The following is a 14,244-nucleotide window of genomic DNA, read 5'->3' on the forward strand; positions in this document are numbered from 1 at the left end:
GATTTGATTTCTTACAGATATTTTTTGGGACTTTCTGCCTTTATTTGACAGAGCAGCTATAGCATGAGAGTAGGAATGACATGCTCCAAGGGCCGTGGGTTGGAATTGAGCCCACAGCTGCTGCGTCAAGGACCCAATACATGGAGCGCCTGCTTTATTAGGTGAGCTACAGTAGTGGGCAGCCATACTTTCAGATTTTCACAGAGATGCCAAATTCTAAATAGATCTAAAATTAGAAACACTTAAATCCATTGATGAATTTATGGGCAGCATAAATAATGTGGCGATAGAGACGTGCTTGTTTTTCTTGAAAGGCCACTATGTTTGAATAGTTGTTGTTTTATTGTGGATTTTTGTATTATATGTTGTATTTGTTGCATTTTGAACATGTTTTGATTGGCTGCTACCTCGGCCAGGTGTCTTTTGTAAACAAGATTTTCAATCTCAATGGGACTTCCTAATTAAATAAAGGTTAAATAAATAAACAAATAAACAAAATGTAATTATTTCAAATTAAATAGCTTGTGTTTCTAGCAAGGTTTTCACATTTTAATTGGTTTAATTTAATTAATTTAATTAAATACAGACGTGTATGGACATAGGCAACATTCTAGGCATAACATTAGTGTAAAACCCTTCCAATGGACCTTTGTCAAATTCTTAAGTGATGCATATTCCCAAACAAATTTCTGTTTAATTTCATTTTACCTCAGTTGGTTGGTTTAATGAGGTTAATACATTATTTTCTAGGCTAAATATAACGTGGTCATATCCTCACTGAAGCCTCATCTTTGAGCTTTGGATATTGTACAAACAAGTTATGATAATTTTCCTTCACCTACATGCAGAATGTGGAGAGGGGAGTAGTGGACTGTGGTAGATTTTTTGCCCCAGGGCCCCCAGTGTGTTAATCCGGGCATGCTTGTACAGTATCAGTATGTGGGTTAGTCCAACAGGATCAACAGAGATGTCACTGTGATGACGTAATCAGTGTTGCAGAGCCCTAATGTCACCTGACCTCATGGTGAAGCTACAGTTTGTGTGTGTTGTGTGCACTTTTAGAGACAGAAACCAAAGGAGCATTTCACCAGATTTATTCCAAGAAAGAGAAAAAAATCTCAAAATTTCATCCATTTGTCTCCTTGTCAAAAAATGTCCTTGTTCATTACATCTGAAGAAGAACAAGACCACCAGCACTCAGAACTCAACAGAACAAATAATTAACAGATGACTGCTTTTAGTCCTCAGTATAAGCATCATGTATACAAGTCAGATTAATTTGGGTTCTTAATTGTGGCAGAGTATCATATGTATAACCTAAATACACATATGTTTTTCTTTCATCACCTCTGTCTAAAACACTAAGCTCGGGGTTGTTCAAACATGGCGTCAAAAAAAAAAGAAAAGAAAAGAGAACAGGATGCAACCACTTTAAATACATTACAGAATTGAAATACTTCCCATTGTAATAATGACAGACAATCAAATAACATTTTCTTTTAAAACTTTGATATTTACAGCAATTATTTTTTGCCACTTTTAACAATTATGTCACAGGTGATCGTTACAATGACGTTACATCACAGGTTAGAGTCCCGTTGATCTGTGATGATGGGAAATAGATTGGGTCATACTTCCTGGATGAGCCGCAGTTTCCGACCCGGTCATGGATCAAAAAAGGTTTTATACGAACACAGCCCTCGACTTTCCCCCCAGCATTAGAGAACAAAAATAAATTTCAATTTGCAGCTTGGCCAGGAAGTAGACAACATTTGCTTGGCACATTTAGCCCTGACTCTCTAAAATAAAACATAAAGGGACAGATACACACTCAGTATAGAAACTGTCCTAGGTCTGAACTTCCAAAAGCATTTTAGGATTAAAACTGTGACAGGCATTTGATTTTTTTTATCATGATCTAACACTGAAATGCCTTTGGAAACTCAGACCTGATAATAATTTAACAAGAGGCATAGGTATTTACATAGGAATCTATGCAAAGTCACAGAGGCGGACACTTCATATTGCACATGAAAAAGGCAGGTACATATGAAATGGTGGTTTAGAAATAATACAAGAGGCGAAATCACACGTGAGAGAAAGAGAGAGAGAGTCTGTACGCCCTTTAAGAAACTTATCCTAAAAAATATTCAGTCCATGAAGCACATAAATCCATCCCAATGTAGGTATAACACACATCAAACCACTTTGCTCACCGATTAACCTTCCTCCCTAATGCACATTCAAGAGACTCTCAAGAAAAATTATATTTTTAAATCCTACAATTCCAATATTTTTGCTTTAATCTACCTTCATTAGCATTATCGACTAAAGAGATTCGAGCAAGATCACTTGAGGTTTGCGTCTGCATCATCACTTTTAACATCAGCTTTTTAAAGCAAACATCATCCTCTTGATCTCAGCTACCTCCCGTGCTTTCTCTCTCTTTCTCCATCACATCTACACACCCACTCATCCGTCCACTCGGCTGCTCGCACGCTCTCACCTCTCCACGCACAGCCTACATACAGCGGTGGTATCCATAACAGAAGTTTCTCTTCATGTAACTATTCTGCAGCATTTCCTATGTTAAACATCGTAAGGTAAAACTGAATATGGCATATTGGAACACAAAACCCCATGGCTTCCCCTTTTTTTTGTTTTTGTTTTTTTACACGAGGCACAATCTGAGAACTCTAATTTTCATTTCCTTTGGGATGCAGCAGTAGTGGACTGTCGATGCTTGCGGGACAAAGTCATTTCAATGATGGCTACATCTCTAGTTCCTTCTTTAAAACTGTTTTTTGGGTGCATTGAGAACTGAAAAATAAAACAAACAAACGCCGTTGGGTCTGCCTAATATCCACTGGTGGTTGTTATATATATAATTTAAAATATAAAGAAGTGAACATGACATCTGAGGTCTTCACACAGGTATTTCACAAATATACATCTGTTGAGCATTGTGATCATTCATCCACCACATTGATACTCAAACTATGTCTATAACAAATATACAACATACATACCAAACAGACTCTTTATTTCAATTTTCATATATTAAAAGCTCTAAGAAAGGCAGCAAAGATGCGCAATAAGGCAGATCCATATGACACAGTCAATGACACACTCCATAGAACACGCTCTACTGTGGCACATTTACACTGACAGATGAGATGGATCTTTTAAAGGGCTTCGGTTGCTCTCTGTCTAACGTGGTTCATGAGGAAATCTGTGAACTGAAAAGTAAAAGGGAGTGAGCACGGTGCAAGGGAGTGGGAGGGATGGCAGAGAAAAATAAACTCACGAGGAAGTGTTTTAAGGTCATGGGCGACCTTTGTTTGAGGTGTAGATGCCTACTTGATGCAGTGGCATGCAGTTAATATGCACAGGGTGTGTTTGTGTTTCAATGTTTTATGCATGGAGAAGGTTATTATGGCCAGGGATATGTGACTCCGTCGTTGATCAGTGATTGTCAATTTGTCCCTTAAACCTCCCCAAAATGAGGAAATGTTAATCAGTACACATGAGGGTTTTAACGCTGTCTAAGTAAATTAATTAAATCTCCCTTGTACAGCTTTTTGGTGATGAATTAATCAAGATTTTTTGAAGAGCTGAATACAAAAATCTGTTCTGATGGTATAAAAATGGACTGCATTAATTCCTTAGCCATGGAGAAATCAGCACTGACAAAGATAAAAGGAATAATACATGAGGTGTCCATACAGCATGCATTCATAAGCATCAGGTGAGGGACTATGGCAGCTGCTTATGTGTGAACAAAGCTGAGCCATTGAAATCAATATTAGCTATTATGAAACATTTTACAGAAAGTATAGCACTTTATCTCACTGTTACATGTTGAAGTAGTCTTTTTCCATAAGAACTGTTTTTTTTCTTCTCTGTCGTGTGTCTAAACAGTATGCGCATGTACATATTTGTGTCAGTGTGTCAGTGTGTGTGTGTGTTTTTACAATCGTATTCAGGATCAGTACTGTGTCAATGAACGTGTGAGTTGCGGTTAAAAACTTATTTTTCCAGTATAGCTGCTGAAAAAGATAAAAGTCACCACCTTCTGCTTTCCTGAACTGGAGACACAAGCAACATGTAGCATCTAATCACTGAACCGGCTCAGATGGATCCGCTCATTTCAAATCGCTTGTCTGATTCGATTAGTTTGAAACTTTGTCCTGTTCGTTCTGCATGGCCTGCTAAGCATCTAAGTGATTGACAGCAGAGAGATCCCTTCCTCTCAGGTCGCTAAAAAGGTATCCTCGGCCTCTTATTGGACCACAGAAAACTTCAAGAAACTGTCAGCAGCCCGCTGTTGTCACTGACCGCTCCCTCCGTCTGCATCGTCCAGGCAACCGTTGAGGCAGTGGTCGTCGCTCCCGAAAGCACCCTGGGCTTGCAGGAGCTCGTATTCCTGGTCCAGGAAGTCTAGGCTGTTGTTGCTAGGCAACCCACGGATGGTGAACTTGTGGGACACTTTGGTCCACTGCTCCCGATTTGCCGCCACTCTCTCGTACAGCTCAGTGGCCCCAGGAAACAGTTCAGATAAGAGCCTGAAAGGACAGAGGGCAGTGGTGACACATGGGTTAGGATGTGATAACTTTACAATAAAAGTCCAAAATAAAAAGGTAAAAACGAGAATTTAAAGGTGTGCTATGCAGGATTGTTGGTTGCTGTTTGTAAACACACTGACCAGCAAAAGTGGAAGTACAAGAAAAACCAAGCCCACTCTCATTTGGTAATTCGCCTCGCTATATATGTTTTTTTTTTCGGTGCTGTGTCTCTTGGATGCCTGCTGCTTACAGTTTGGCTCCTGGGGTCTCATTTATAAACATTATGTACGCACAAAACAAGGCTTGAAAGAGGCATACACCACTTCCCACGCAGAAGTTGTGATCTATAAAAACAGACTTGATGGGAGAAACGCTTACGAACATTTTGGAGATGTGAAATTAGCGACACATTGGTGATTACTTCTGTATGAGTAGTAAAATCCTGCATAATATTATAGTATATCTTTAACTGCATGTTCTTTCGACTTCATTTTATGTACTCTATTATCTTGCATGTCTTATTTTCAACAGTATAATTTGGTGTTCTTTTATCACAGCATTTCAAACAAACAAACATGAAATAACTACTTTTTTTGGCCACTTGTGGGAAGTGCAACAGGCTGCAGCCAAAATACTGACAAGTCACCTCATAAAGTTAACACAGCAAACATGTTGGGAACCAGTTGCTTATTTACATATCCAGCAGACACTGAGCAACACTCTTATTCATTAGTGTCATGTTCCTGGCTGCCTGACTGAATGTCAGCCCAATATTCACTTTTTCAGCTCTGTTTTGCTCCTGAGGGAAATATCTGGCTGCTAAATGCTCCACTTTATCACTCACTGTGTCTGTGTGCTGTTTGATGCTGGTCAGGTAGCGTACACTGAGTATATCAGAGCATTTTTCACTGAAAACAGGAGCCTGTTGTGGCAAAAAATGAAGATGATGGGGTCATAGAACCAAAACAAGAAGCTGAAAGAAACTTAAATGCTCTTTAAAGCCGAGGGACGAGGGAATTTTTATCTGTGTTGAGCATAAATAGGGGATTCCTCCTTGACAATTTTAACCTCTCTCTTTGTATTTAAAACTTGCTATGTCAGGCCTGACAAACTGATACGTGATTGAAGGGTTCTGCTCTTCATACGCACTTGTAAATGGGCATGGCGATATGTTCCATGAAGCTTATCTGTAGTTCTGGGATGTACGCTTTCTCTCTGTCCATCATCTCACTCGGCCTGTTCCCCATGGCTTTTTCCTGCACACACACACACAAACACAATACAGAGAGACATGAGTAATGGGCTTTCTACAGTGTAAAGTGACACACACTTCAGCCACTTATTAAATCATTTCACATGGCATTTAACGGCAAGTGAGCACTGACACATACCAGATCTCCTTGAGAAAAGAACTCTTTATAAATCAGCTCCTGTGGACAGAAAGAGGCCGACATCTGTTACAGTCTCATACTCACAGTGACACTGAGTCCACTTAAAATACAGTTTACTTATTTACTTACTCCTTATTGACATCGTAATTCGGATATTTAGATTTTCATTTCACTCTAAAATGAGCGTAAATAAAATTTTAAACACCATATTTGATGCAAACCTGTCTGGGTTTTAGCTTTGGGAGACGTATTTGCAAACATAACTGTAATTTGACTGTACTGAATCACAACAATGCCCTAATCTAGGATAAAATGTCATTCCCCTTTATTACATTTCAATTTTTGGTGTGACTGCTGTTTTTTCATTAATCCCCATGTATTTCTTTCACCAGTAAAAATGTACACAAGGTAGACCCAGAATTAAACAGAAATGTGCTTTCAGTATTGGGCGTAAGGATTACAGTGCATTTGCTGTAGGTGTTAGGTGTTTGGAGATTTAGGGTGCAGGATTTAGGACAAGGGTCAGGGGTTTGGTGTTGAAAAGGGGGGCAGACCAAGATTAAACGTAATCCTTAAAATGGAGTGCATTTCGACAGAGTAGAAAATAATGGTTGTTTCCAACTGTACAGCTAAGCATCTCATAATCTTTATTGTCCCAGAAAGGGGTCAGTGTTACTCTATAGTCTCTGGGAATTGGAAATCTTTAGGAATGCACTGCTGAAAATAAGAGCTGCTGTAACACAGTGGAGAAATGTGCTTGTGCTTGTTAACTAACAGAGACAGTATATAAACTACAGTCCTTTCACTGCATCACGTCTACCCTTTTCTTTTTGTTTGGACCTGTTGTCCTAATTCGTGGACACTTTTTTGTGCCATCTAGTGGCGGTAAAACCACAATACACTAATCTGTGTAAAAACAAGATGGCAGCCATCTCTGCCAAGTCAGTCTGCAGCTGACAAAAAAGTGGACGCGGTCCAAAACCTGATCACATTTGATAATTTACACTTTTTTATTTATGATGATTTATGATGTTTGTAGTTTGATATGCCTTACAAACTTTACCAATTTTAGCAACGGTAACAAGCTAAGACGCTGTTAATTAGAAAGTACTCATTTAAAAATGTCGGGAATTTATCGTCAGCTCATTGAAGGACAGTGGGACTTTATGATCTTCTCATTTGAGGACATTGGGACTTTATCGTTGTTGACAGTGTTTAGTTTTTTTATTCTTGTCCGGTCCTACTGATCCCAAATGGCTAGGAGAAAATAAAAATGCATATCAAACAGAAGTTTGGGTCTCAGGAGGATACCCGCTTGCAGATGTGCCCAGTTTGTCGGTCTTGAGAGATTTTGCACCTAAACTATCTCCTGTAAATCGTTTTGCCTTCGTTGCATAATTAAACTGAGACTTGATATTGAACAACATCAAGCTACATATTACCCAGCAATCATCATTACATATCTGTAAATGCCAAAAACTACAAATGAAAATAGGAAATTATTAGTTTAACTAAATAGTTTTTATAGTTAAATTAAATTAGTTAAATTACAATATTTTATATTTTATGTAGAATAAGCATATCATTTTGATGTAGATTTGTTTACATTTTTGAGAGCATATATAAAATCACCCCAATTTTGATTTGTTCAGTTCTTTTTTGAACAATTTATGTGTTCTGTGTATGTTTCTGTTTCTGTGATTATTACAACTGCTTGTTATGTCTGTTATACTCTTATGTTTAGGACAGAAATACTCTTTGTAGAAGAGATGTGAAATTCTAGAGGGGAAGCTTTCACCATAAGCCCCCTCGGGCACAATCCCTACCATGTTTATTTTCATGTCCATGTTTTTATCACATCTTGTGTGCAAATAAAATTCTAATTCAAACACACTAGGTGGTGATCAGGCCCCTACAACTCACAGGCCCCAGTGCAACCACACTGCCTGCACTGTTTCTATTCACGCCCCTGACTAAATCCTACACACTGGACCTTTAAACCTAATATTTCCTAACATGGTGAAGAACGGACGAATGCGCCAGAGCATCTTTCTTGTGTTGTAGGTCATATTAAAAACACAACACATTCAGCTTCACATATGTAAAGATACAGTATAAAGTGTAGACATAGTTTCAGACAATGAACTGACAGCAATCTTGCGTGTGGTTTTCCAGCCCTTGGTTTGGTCTGACAGGTCACACGATGTCATCAACAGGCACAGCAGCATGGAGCGGTGGTTACGGCTTTTGGGGTTGTATCCGTCTGAAACACACACATGCACATATCTAAGATGCATTTACACATTTACATTGGCAGTTAATTAAATGACAGCTTTGTGAAGATCTGAGGTTATTATGTGTTGATATAAACTGATGAATAAAGGCCACGGCTGAATGTTATGTACAAGCAGTTTGTTTATTTGGTGGGAAGAAGCGACGTTTCAGTGGCGTCTTTACTCTGTTTATTTCCACTCTGTGTTTGGTCGAACTATCTCCCTCCATGATTGACACGTTACGCACTGCAAAGCAGTCACTAACTCATTTAGGAGCTTTTAATGTCCTTGAATTACTTTAACAGCACAAAATTGATTCCACTGAGGAGACATCCACTCTGGATAACTTATAATTGGTTGCATTCAGGCGTAACAAACCGCTGGCCAGGAGGTTACAGCCAATTATATTATATAAGAGCGAAGTACACAACTGTCTCCTGAAAGGGGTAAACAGTCCAATGAAAGAAGAGGATAACCAAGAATGTCAGAAATGAATACTGCGAGTTTGACCTCGGATCTTTGAAAAGGAATTCACAAGATAATGAAAATCTGTAGTCAGTGTGTGCCTTTTGTGTGGCACAAAGAAGGTGCCAGCCGAGGAAATGGTTCATCATTTCACAGGCTGCATATTTAGCCAAAAAATGAACAAAAACTGCATGGGTTTACTTGTTATTGATCACAAAATGATCAAAATGGAACATTTCTAATATGCAATACTGTATATTTTGGTATCAATCATGTTACATATTTTTCTCTTCTGAAATCACCTCAGTCTAATTTAAGGAAAAACAAATACATTGGTTTTGGTGACACCACTCTGGACCAAGAATTGGAACCAAGCCTCCTTTGCGGTTCAGAGTTGTTAGTTTAAAACAAAAGTACACTCTAAAAAAATCAAGGTAACAATTTGCATGCATCTTTTTAAGTAGTTCCAACTCTGGCCTTGTAAAGTAAATCCTATTAGTATTTATAGTCTGACAAACTCAGCTTAGGACAACCAACATGGTTTGCTTTGACCTCAAAAAACTTAATTAAGTTGAATTAACTTAATATTTATCCAAAAGTTGTGATAATATTTTGGGGTCAAACTTATTTTTTTTTTAAAATTCCATCCTTCTTAAAAATGTCAAATGTTTTTGATTTTGACCAACTTCTTAAAATAAGTTGTCAGCTGACTATTTTTTATGGTGATAAACTAACCCTATGAATAATATTTAAGAGTGCAGAGACTTTGCAAGAGGCTTTGCAAATTAAACTAATGGCACGTACCATCAGCCATCTTCTGCAAGTCCTTGAAAATGCGAAGGTGGTGAGCCAGGTCCGTCGCCAGAATGATGTCTCGAATCAAATCCAGCATGCGCGAGTAGTCCTAAAAAAACGAAAACCATAAAAAACAAATTTATCTAGCTGAATTAAGTAAATGGAAATTAAAAGTGAGAGGCATTTGCAATGTGTGAATGTCAGATGCCAGATTTTATATCTCACCTTCCTGTTGAACTTCTCGAAGATGTTGCAGCCGTGAGTGTTCAGAATGGCGATGGCCTGGGCAAAGTGATGTCTCTGTCATGGCAAATAGAGCATGATGGGAAAAGGAGTGAGTACAATTGAAAAATGCTGCCTCTAAAGGATTGTTGAGTCATGTTGCAATGCAATGAGCACAGCCAATTTCCATGCCTCCCAGTGCCTCATCACTGCTGCAAGAACAGAAGTGTGATTTTGGCCACTAGGTGTCGTACCAGTACAAAACAATATGAGTCGAGCTCACATACTGAAGTTCATCAACAAGGAAGGAATATATGAGTATGAGTAGACTGTCTTTTCTCAGTCTACTAAGTTAATTGTATAAGAAAACGCACTCCACAGCATGAAGGTATAGTTTTTGGTTTGAAATGCATTATATTCAGAGGTGTTTCTAATATTCTAGCCCTGACGTGTGTGTAAAAGGGGAGAACGAATCAACAATAGAAACACCTCTCAGCATAATAGAGTCCACCACCTATGACTATGACCTCAGCAATAAACTTAAAAAACATGTTTCTGATTGTATCATTTATGGCAGAACTGTACAGAGCTAAAGCGGAGGGTGTATACGCAATTAAGATTTATATATGAATTTATTTGGGCACAGATCCCTCATCTTGTTACAGCTCTGATAGCTTTCCAGTCAGCCTTCCCACATCCCTGTGATGTGATGTAACTGGTTGCGCGTTTACCTCCATCACAGATCCCTCTGAGCTGTAGAGAGCAGCCAGCACAGATTGCTGAAAATAGAAACAGACAGACAAATGAAACACAATCCCCTTTGTGTACACAATATATTGAATGAAATGGAACAACATCCTTCGATAACATCCTGCTCTTTAACTGTGCTCGTCGGCTTGAATATAAATCTTCAAATAGAAAAATCATAAAAGGAGCTGATAAATCGATGACCTTTGTTGCATAATGAGCGTTGGTGTGTGCGTCATTTAGGTGCCGGAGGGTTATGCATGATTATAGTGGAGCAGAGCAACATGTTTCTAATCACAATGGCATTTAGTGTCTCACCAGGGCGAATGCACAGGCGGGGATATACACAGACTCTCATATCACCATGAGCCTGGCTCTTATTGATGTTCTCCATCCTTGAGTGTCTAAAAGTCAATTTCTAGTCAGCATTTTCAGAGTGCAACTGCAGTGCTGCCCTGAAACACTCTATTCAGGAGGGTAGTGGAGCAGCAGTGTATTCATTCTCCCTTTTTCCCCTTTGTACCAAGGCTGCAGCCATGGAGTCAACACAGGGGGGACGATATGGGTTTTCAAATCCAGGCGACAGATATCTTTCCCTTCAGTAAATATTCAGTCTGATAAATACAGAAAAGTTGATCATGTTAGTGCAGAGCTACCCAGAGCTTTACATCTGTCCCATAGACGATAGGCCTACACACTTATAAACAGCGCCTGGAAGAAGATCAGCTCTGCACTCAGGATTTCAGATAAAAAGGCTATATGATGCTTGTTAAGGTTGCTTAGCAACCTCAGACGCAACCTGCCACCACTCTCTTGAAAACTGGCACAAAAAAGGCAGTAGGGTAGCACCCAGCGCCCAGGTGGTTAATAACATGTCGGGCAGGAAATCCAAAGTGTGAGATCATTTTGAGAAGGTGAATGACGAACCCAAGGTGATATGTAAACTCATCTTCATTGGTCGACTACAAACATGACGTATCATCTGAAACATGGAAGTAGCTACATGCCCATTAGCCACTTAGCACAATCATTACTGCTTTGCCCACAGCGTCATTAACAGGCGGCTCGCTCAGTGTGTGATGTGCACTTGTAGATAAAATATAGGCCTATATTAATGAAGGTTCATTAGTACGGTTTTGTATTTCTCTGTAATGTAGCACAGTGTTAACAATGTTACTGATACTATTCTTTCTCACACCTTCAACTCAAACCATTGTGTTGCCCCGCCCACAATATATAATTTGACAATAACATTAATATTGTAAACATGCAGAAACTAGTTCTTGTAAGCCCTCTAATAAAGCCGAAACATCATTTGTCTTACTGAGGCGACTTGGAAAGAATTGTTGGTGCCACGGTGGTCCAGGTCATGGCACATACAGGAGACAAAGAGAGCTAGAATCTCTATATCCCTAAACAAAGAAGAAAGAACGAACGTAAAGGATTGAAACAACTAAACTTTGGCTACTTGTGTCACCACGGGGAAATGTGTTCAATACGTACTCGAGGTAGTTGGACAGCCCTAGGTTTTTGTAGAGCAGGTAGCAGAAGTGTGAGACAGAGAAGGCGTGCATCCAGTTGTGGTACGGAGGGTCCCTGTAGCCTTTCTTCACCATCAGACAGAACCTGACACCAAAGCAGGAGTTTAATTATCACCTACAACGCAGCATGCAGCTAGTGAGGCACGTAGCACATGAGTAGAATGATTTTATTGTTCGTGTTCTGTTTCTTTCTTTTCTATTAAATAAAAAGTACTAAAGAAAGTTATCAAAAGCAACCATATTATGTCTCTACTGCAATGCAGATGAAGCAGCACCAGAAACTGTCGATTCTAACCAAGGTTTAAAGTATAAATTTGACTCTAAACACAATAATTTTCATCTGTACTGATCAATTCAGACCAATGTCTTGTCAGTGTTGTTACTTGGGAGACACACTCATACACACACGCTCTCAAACTTCATATATGAACTGATGGAGCTGTCAGACCTGGCGAGAGTGTGCAGGTCAATCTTGTAGGTGTTGATGAAACCCATGTCTTCAAACATACTGAGGACGCACTGCAGACACAAATAACAGCATCAGTTAATTTGTTACCTCCTTCAAACACTCTTTCCCACTTTTCCTCTCAACCTCTGTCTCTTACCAGCGGCGTGGTGTCATCAGGCAGGGAGCGAGGCGTGTACGTGAACTCGGCGAAGCAGGGGTGGATCTCCTTGACGGGTTCAATCCCCGTCACCAGCAGCTTAGTGACCTCTTCCTCTGAAACCTACAACATACACATACTGAATCATATTGAGTAAAATATAGGGACAGAGTCAGTAAATACAACCCGTCGAGAGTGTGTGTGTGTGTGTGTGTGTGTGTGTGCGTGAGTGAGTGAGATGCATGAATGTGATTTTACCTTCATGTGGTACATCATCATTTCATTGGCCAGGTGGGACCTGAACTGAGCTTCATGGACTCTCTTGTACAGCAGAGACTAGAGGAACAAACATCATATTACAGTTACACCATAACAAATCATAGTTTATTTACTGTCACAGATCCCTGGTTATATGATGCAGAGTTAAGTTACAGCCAAAAACTTGCTTCTTCTTTTTCTGTATTTTGAAAAAGATAGCTGGGTAAACTGAGATGGTGTTTGATCTTTGGCATCCAAAAGAGCTTGATTTTAATATAATAAATTACTCTCCCTGTGTAACCTTGGAGTCAGAAGAAAATTTAGATTGCTTGCATGCCTCCAATGTGAACAAAGAATCCAAAAACTGAGAAAATTCTTGATGAATTGCAGTTCAAGGAGGCCGTGTTTAACAGCATAAGCTTATCGAAACGCCGTTTACAAACTCTCACACAACTCCTGCGGTATAATCCAAGTCTCATTTATCCAGTCGTATGCTCAGTGCTTCCCAAACATGTGCATTTTCACCACAAAGTTAGAATATAAAACACATCTGCCTACAGGTAGCGCATCCTGAACATAAGTTCAAATGAAGCTCTAGCGAAAGTTCAGTCAGGAAGACAATACTTTCTTATGCTTAGGCTCTAACTTTCTTCCTCACTCTGCTATTCACACATGCTCACGCTCTATCCCTGGCTGTCAGTGTCTGCAGCTGTCAATCGAGTCATCAGCTGTTATATCACTGCCCCTCATTTTAAATATGGCTCTTTTTCTGCCCGCAGTCCTTTCATGCTGCTGCTGTGTGTACCCTCCACCTCCCCATCACCACCTCGTCTTCTCGGATGCAGCCTCTATTCGCCTCAGCAGTCATCGACCAAAGTCATCAGCCACCTCCACCTCCACCTGTGTCTAGACTCCATGGGGGGATTATCTTGCTGCCGCTCTGATGTCCCTCGATCACAAATAATGTACCTCTGGTGTCTCAGCGCCAAAGACTTTTGTTAAAATCTTATCAGCACAAATCATCTGTTAATCTGTACACTTATATTTCACATTAAACTTCATCTTTATGTCATTCTTCTGTCTCTCCTGACTGAAATGCATGCGCAAGCCCAGGCATTCTAGTCGGCTGTACATAGACGAGTTTTTACTGACGTGTTTCAAATAGCAAGGTTTTAGTGAAGTGACTGGGAAGTACTAAGCAGACCCCTTTTACTGCAATTCATAAAGAATTTTCTCTGTTTTTGGATTCTTTCTTCACAGAGGAGGCATGAAAGGAAAACTTTTTGTTTTCCACAAATTCATCTTAACACAGGGTGAGTAATTAAAGTACAAATGATCATTTGGAGGCTGAAGTATTCCTTTAAAGCAGGGGTCCCCAACTG

At 39.6% G+C, this 14,244-nt stretch overlaps 1 protein-coding gene across 2 annotated transcripts in view; it reads right to left on the reverse strand.

Moving 5' to 3' along the window:
- Window positions 1-1,077: 1,077 nt before the first annotated feature.
- The window catches only part of LOC126401898 (cGMP-dependent 3',5'-cyclic phosphodiesterase), a 225,118-nt gene continuing 211,951 nt past the window's right edge, over window positions 1,078-14,244 (reverse strand). For both annotated transcript variants that reach the window (XM_050063456.1, XM_050063464.1), the window contains exons 20-31: window positions 12,863-12,940; window positions 12,605-12,727; window positions 12,448-12,518; window positions 11,962-12,084; window positions 11,783-11,870; window positions 10,443-10,490; window positions 9,715-9,789; window positions 9,499-9,598; window positions 8,107-8,219; window positions 5,957-5,995; window positions 5,715-5,821; window positions 1,078-4,565 (exon numbers count right to left, since the gene is read on the reverse strand). In XM_050063456.1, the coding sequence (XP_049919413.1) occupies window positions 4,331-4,565; window positions 5,715-5,821; window positions 5,957-5,995; window positions 8,107-8,219; window positions 9,499-9,598; window positions 9,715-9,789; window positions 10,443-10,490; window positions 11,783-11,870; window positions 11,962-12,084; window positions 12,448-12,518; window positions 12,605-12,727; window positions 12,863-12,940 (1,200 nt within the window). In that variant the 3' untranslated portion in view covers window positions 1,078-4,330. The remainder of the gene's footprint in view (window positions 4,566-5,714; window positions 5,822-5,956; window positions 5,996-8,106; window positions 8,220-9,498; window positions 9,599-9,714; window positions 9,790-10,442; window positions 10,491-11,782; window positions 11,871-11,961; window positions 12,085-12,447; window positions 12,519-12,604; window positions 12,728-12,862; window positions 12,941-14,244) is intronic.

Source organism: Epinephelus moara, chromosome 2, assembly GCF_006386435.1.
Source record: "Epinephelus moara isolate mb chromosome 2, YSFRI_EMoa_1.0, whole genome shotgun sequence".
Lineage (NCBI taxonomy): Eukaryota > Metazoa > Chordata > Actinopteri > Perciformes > Serranidae > Epinephelus > Epinephelus moara.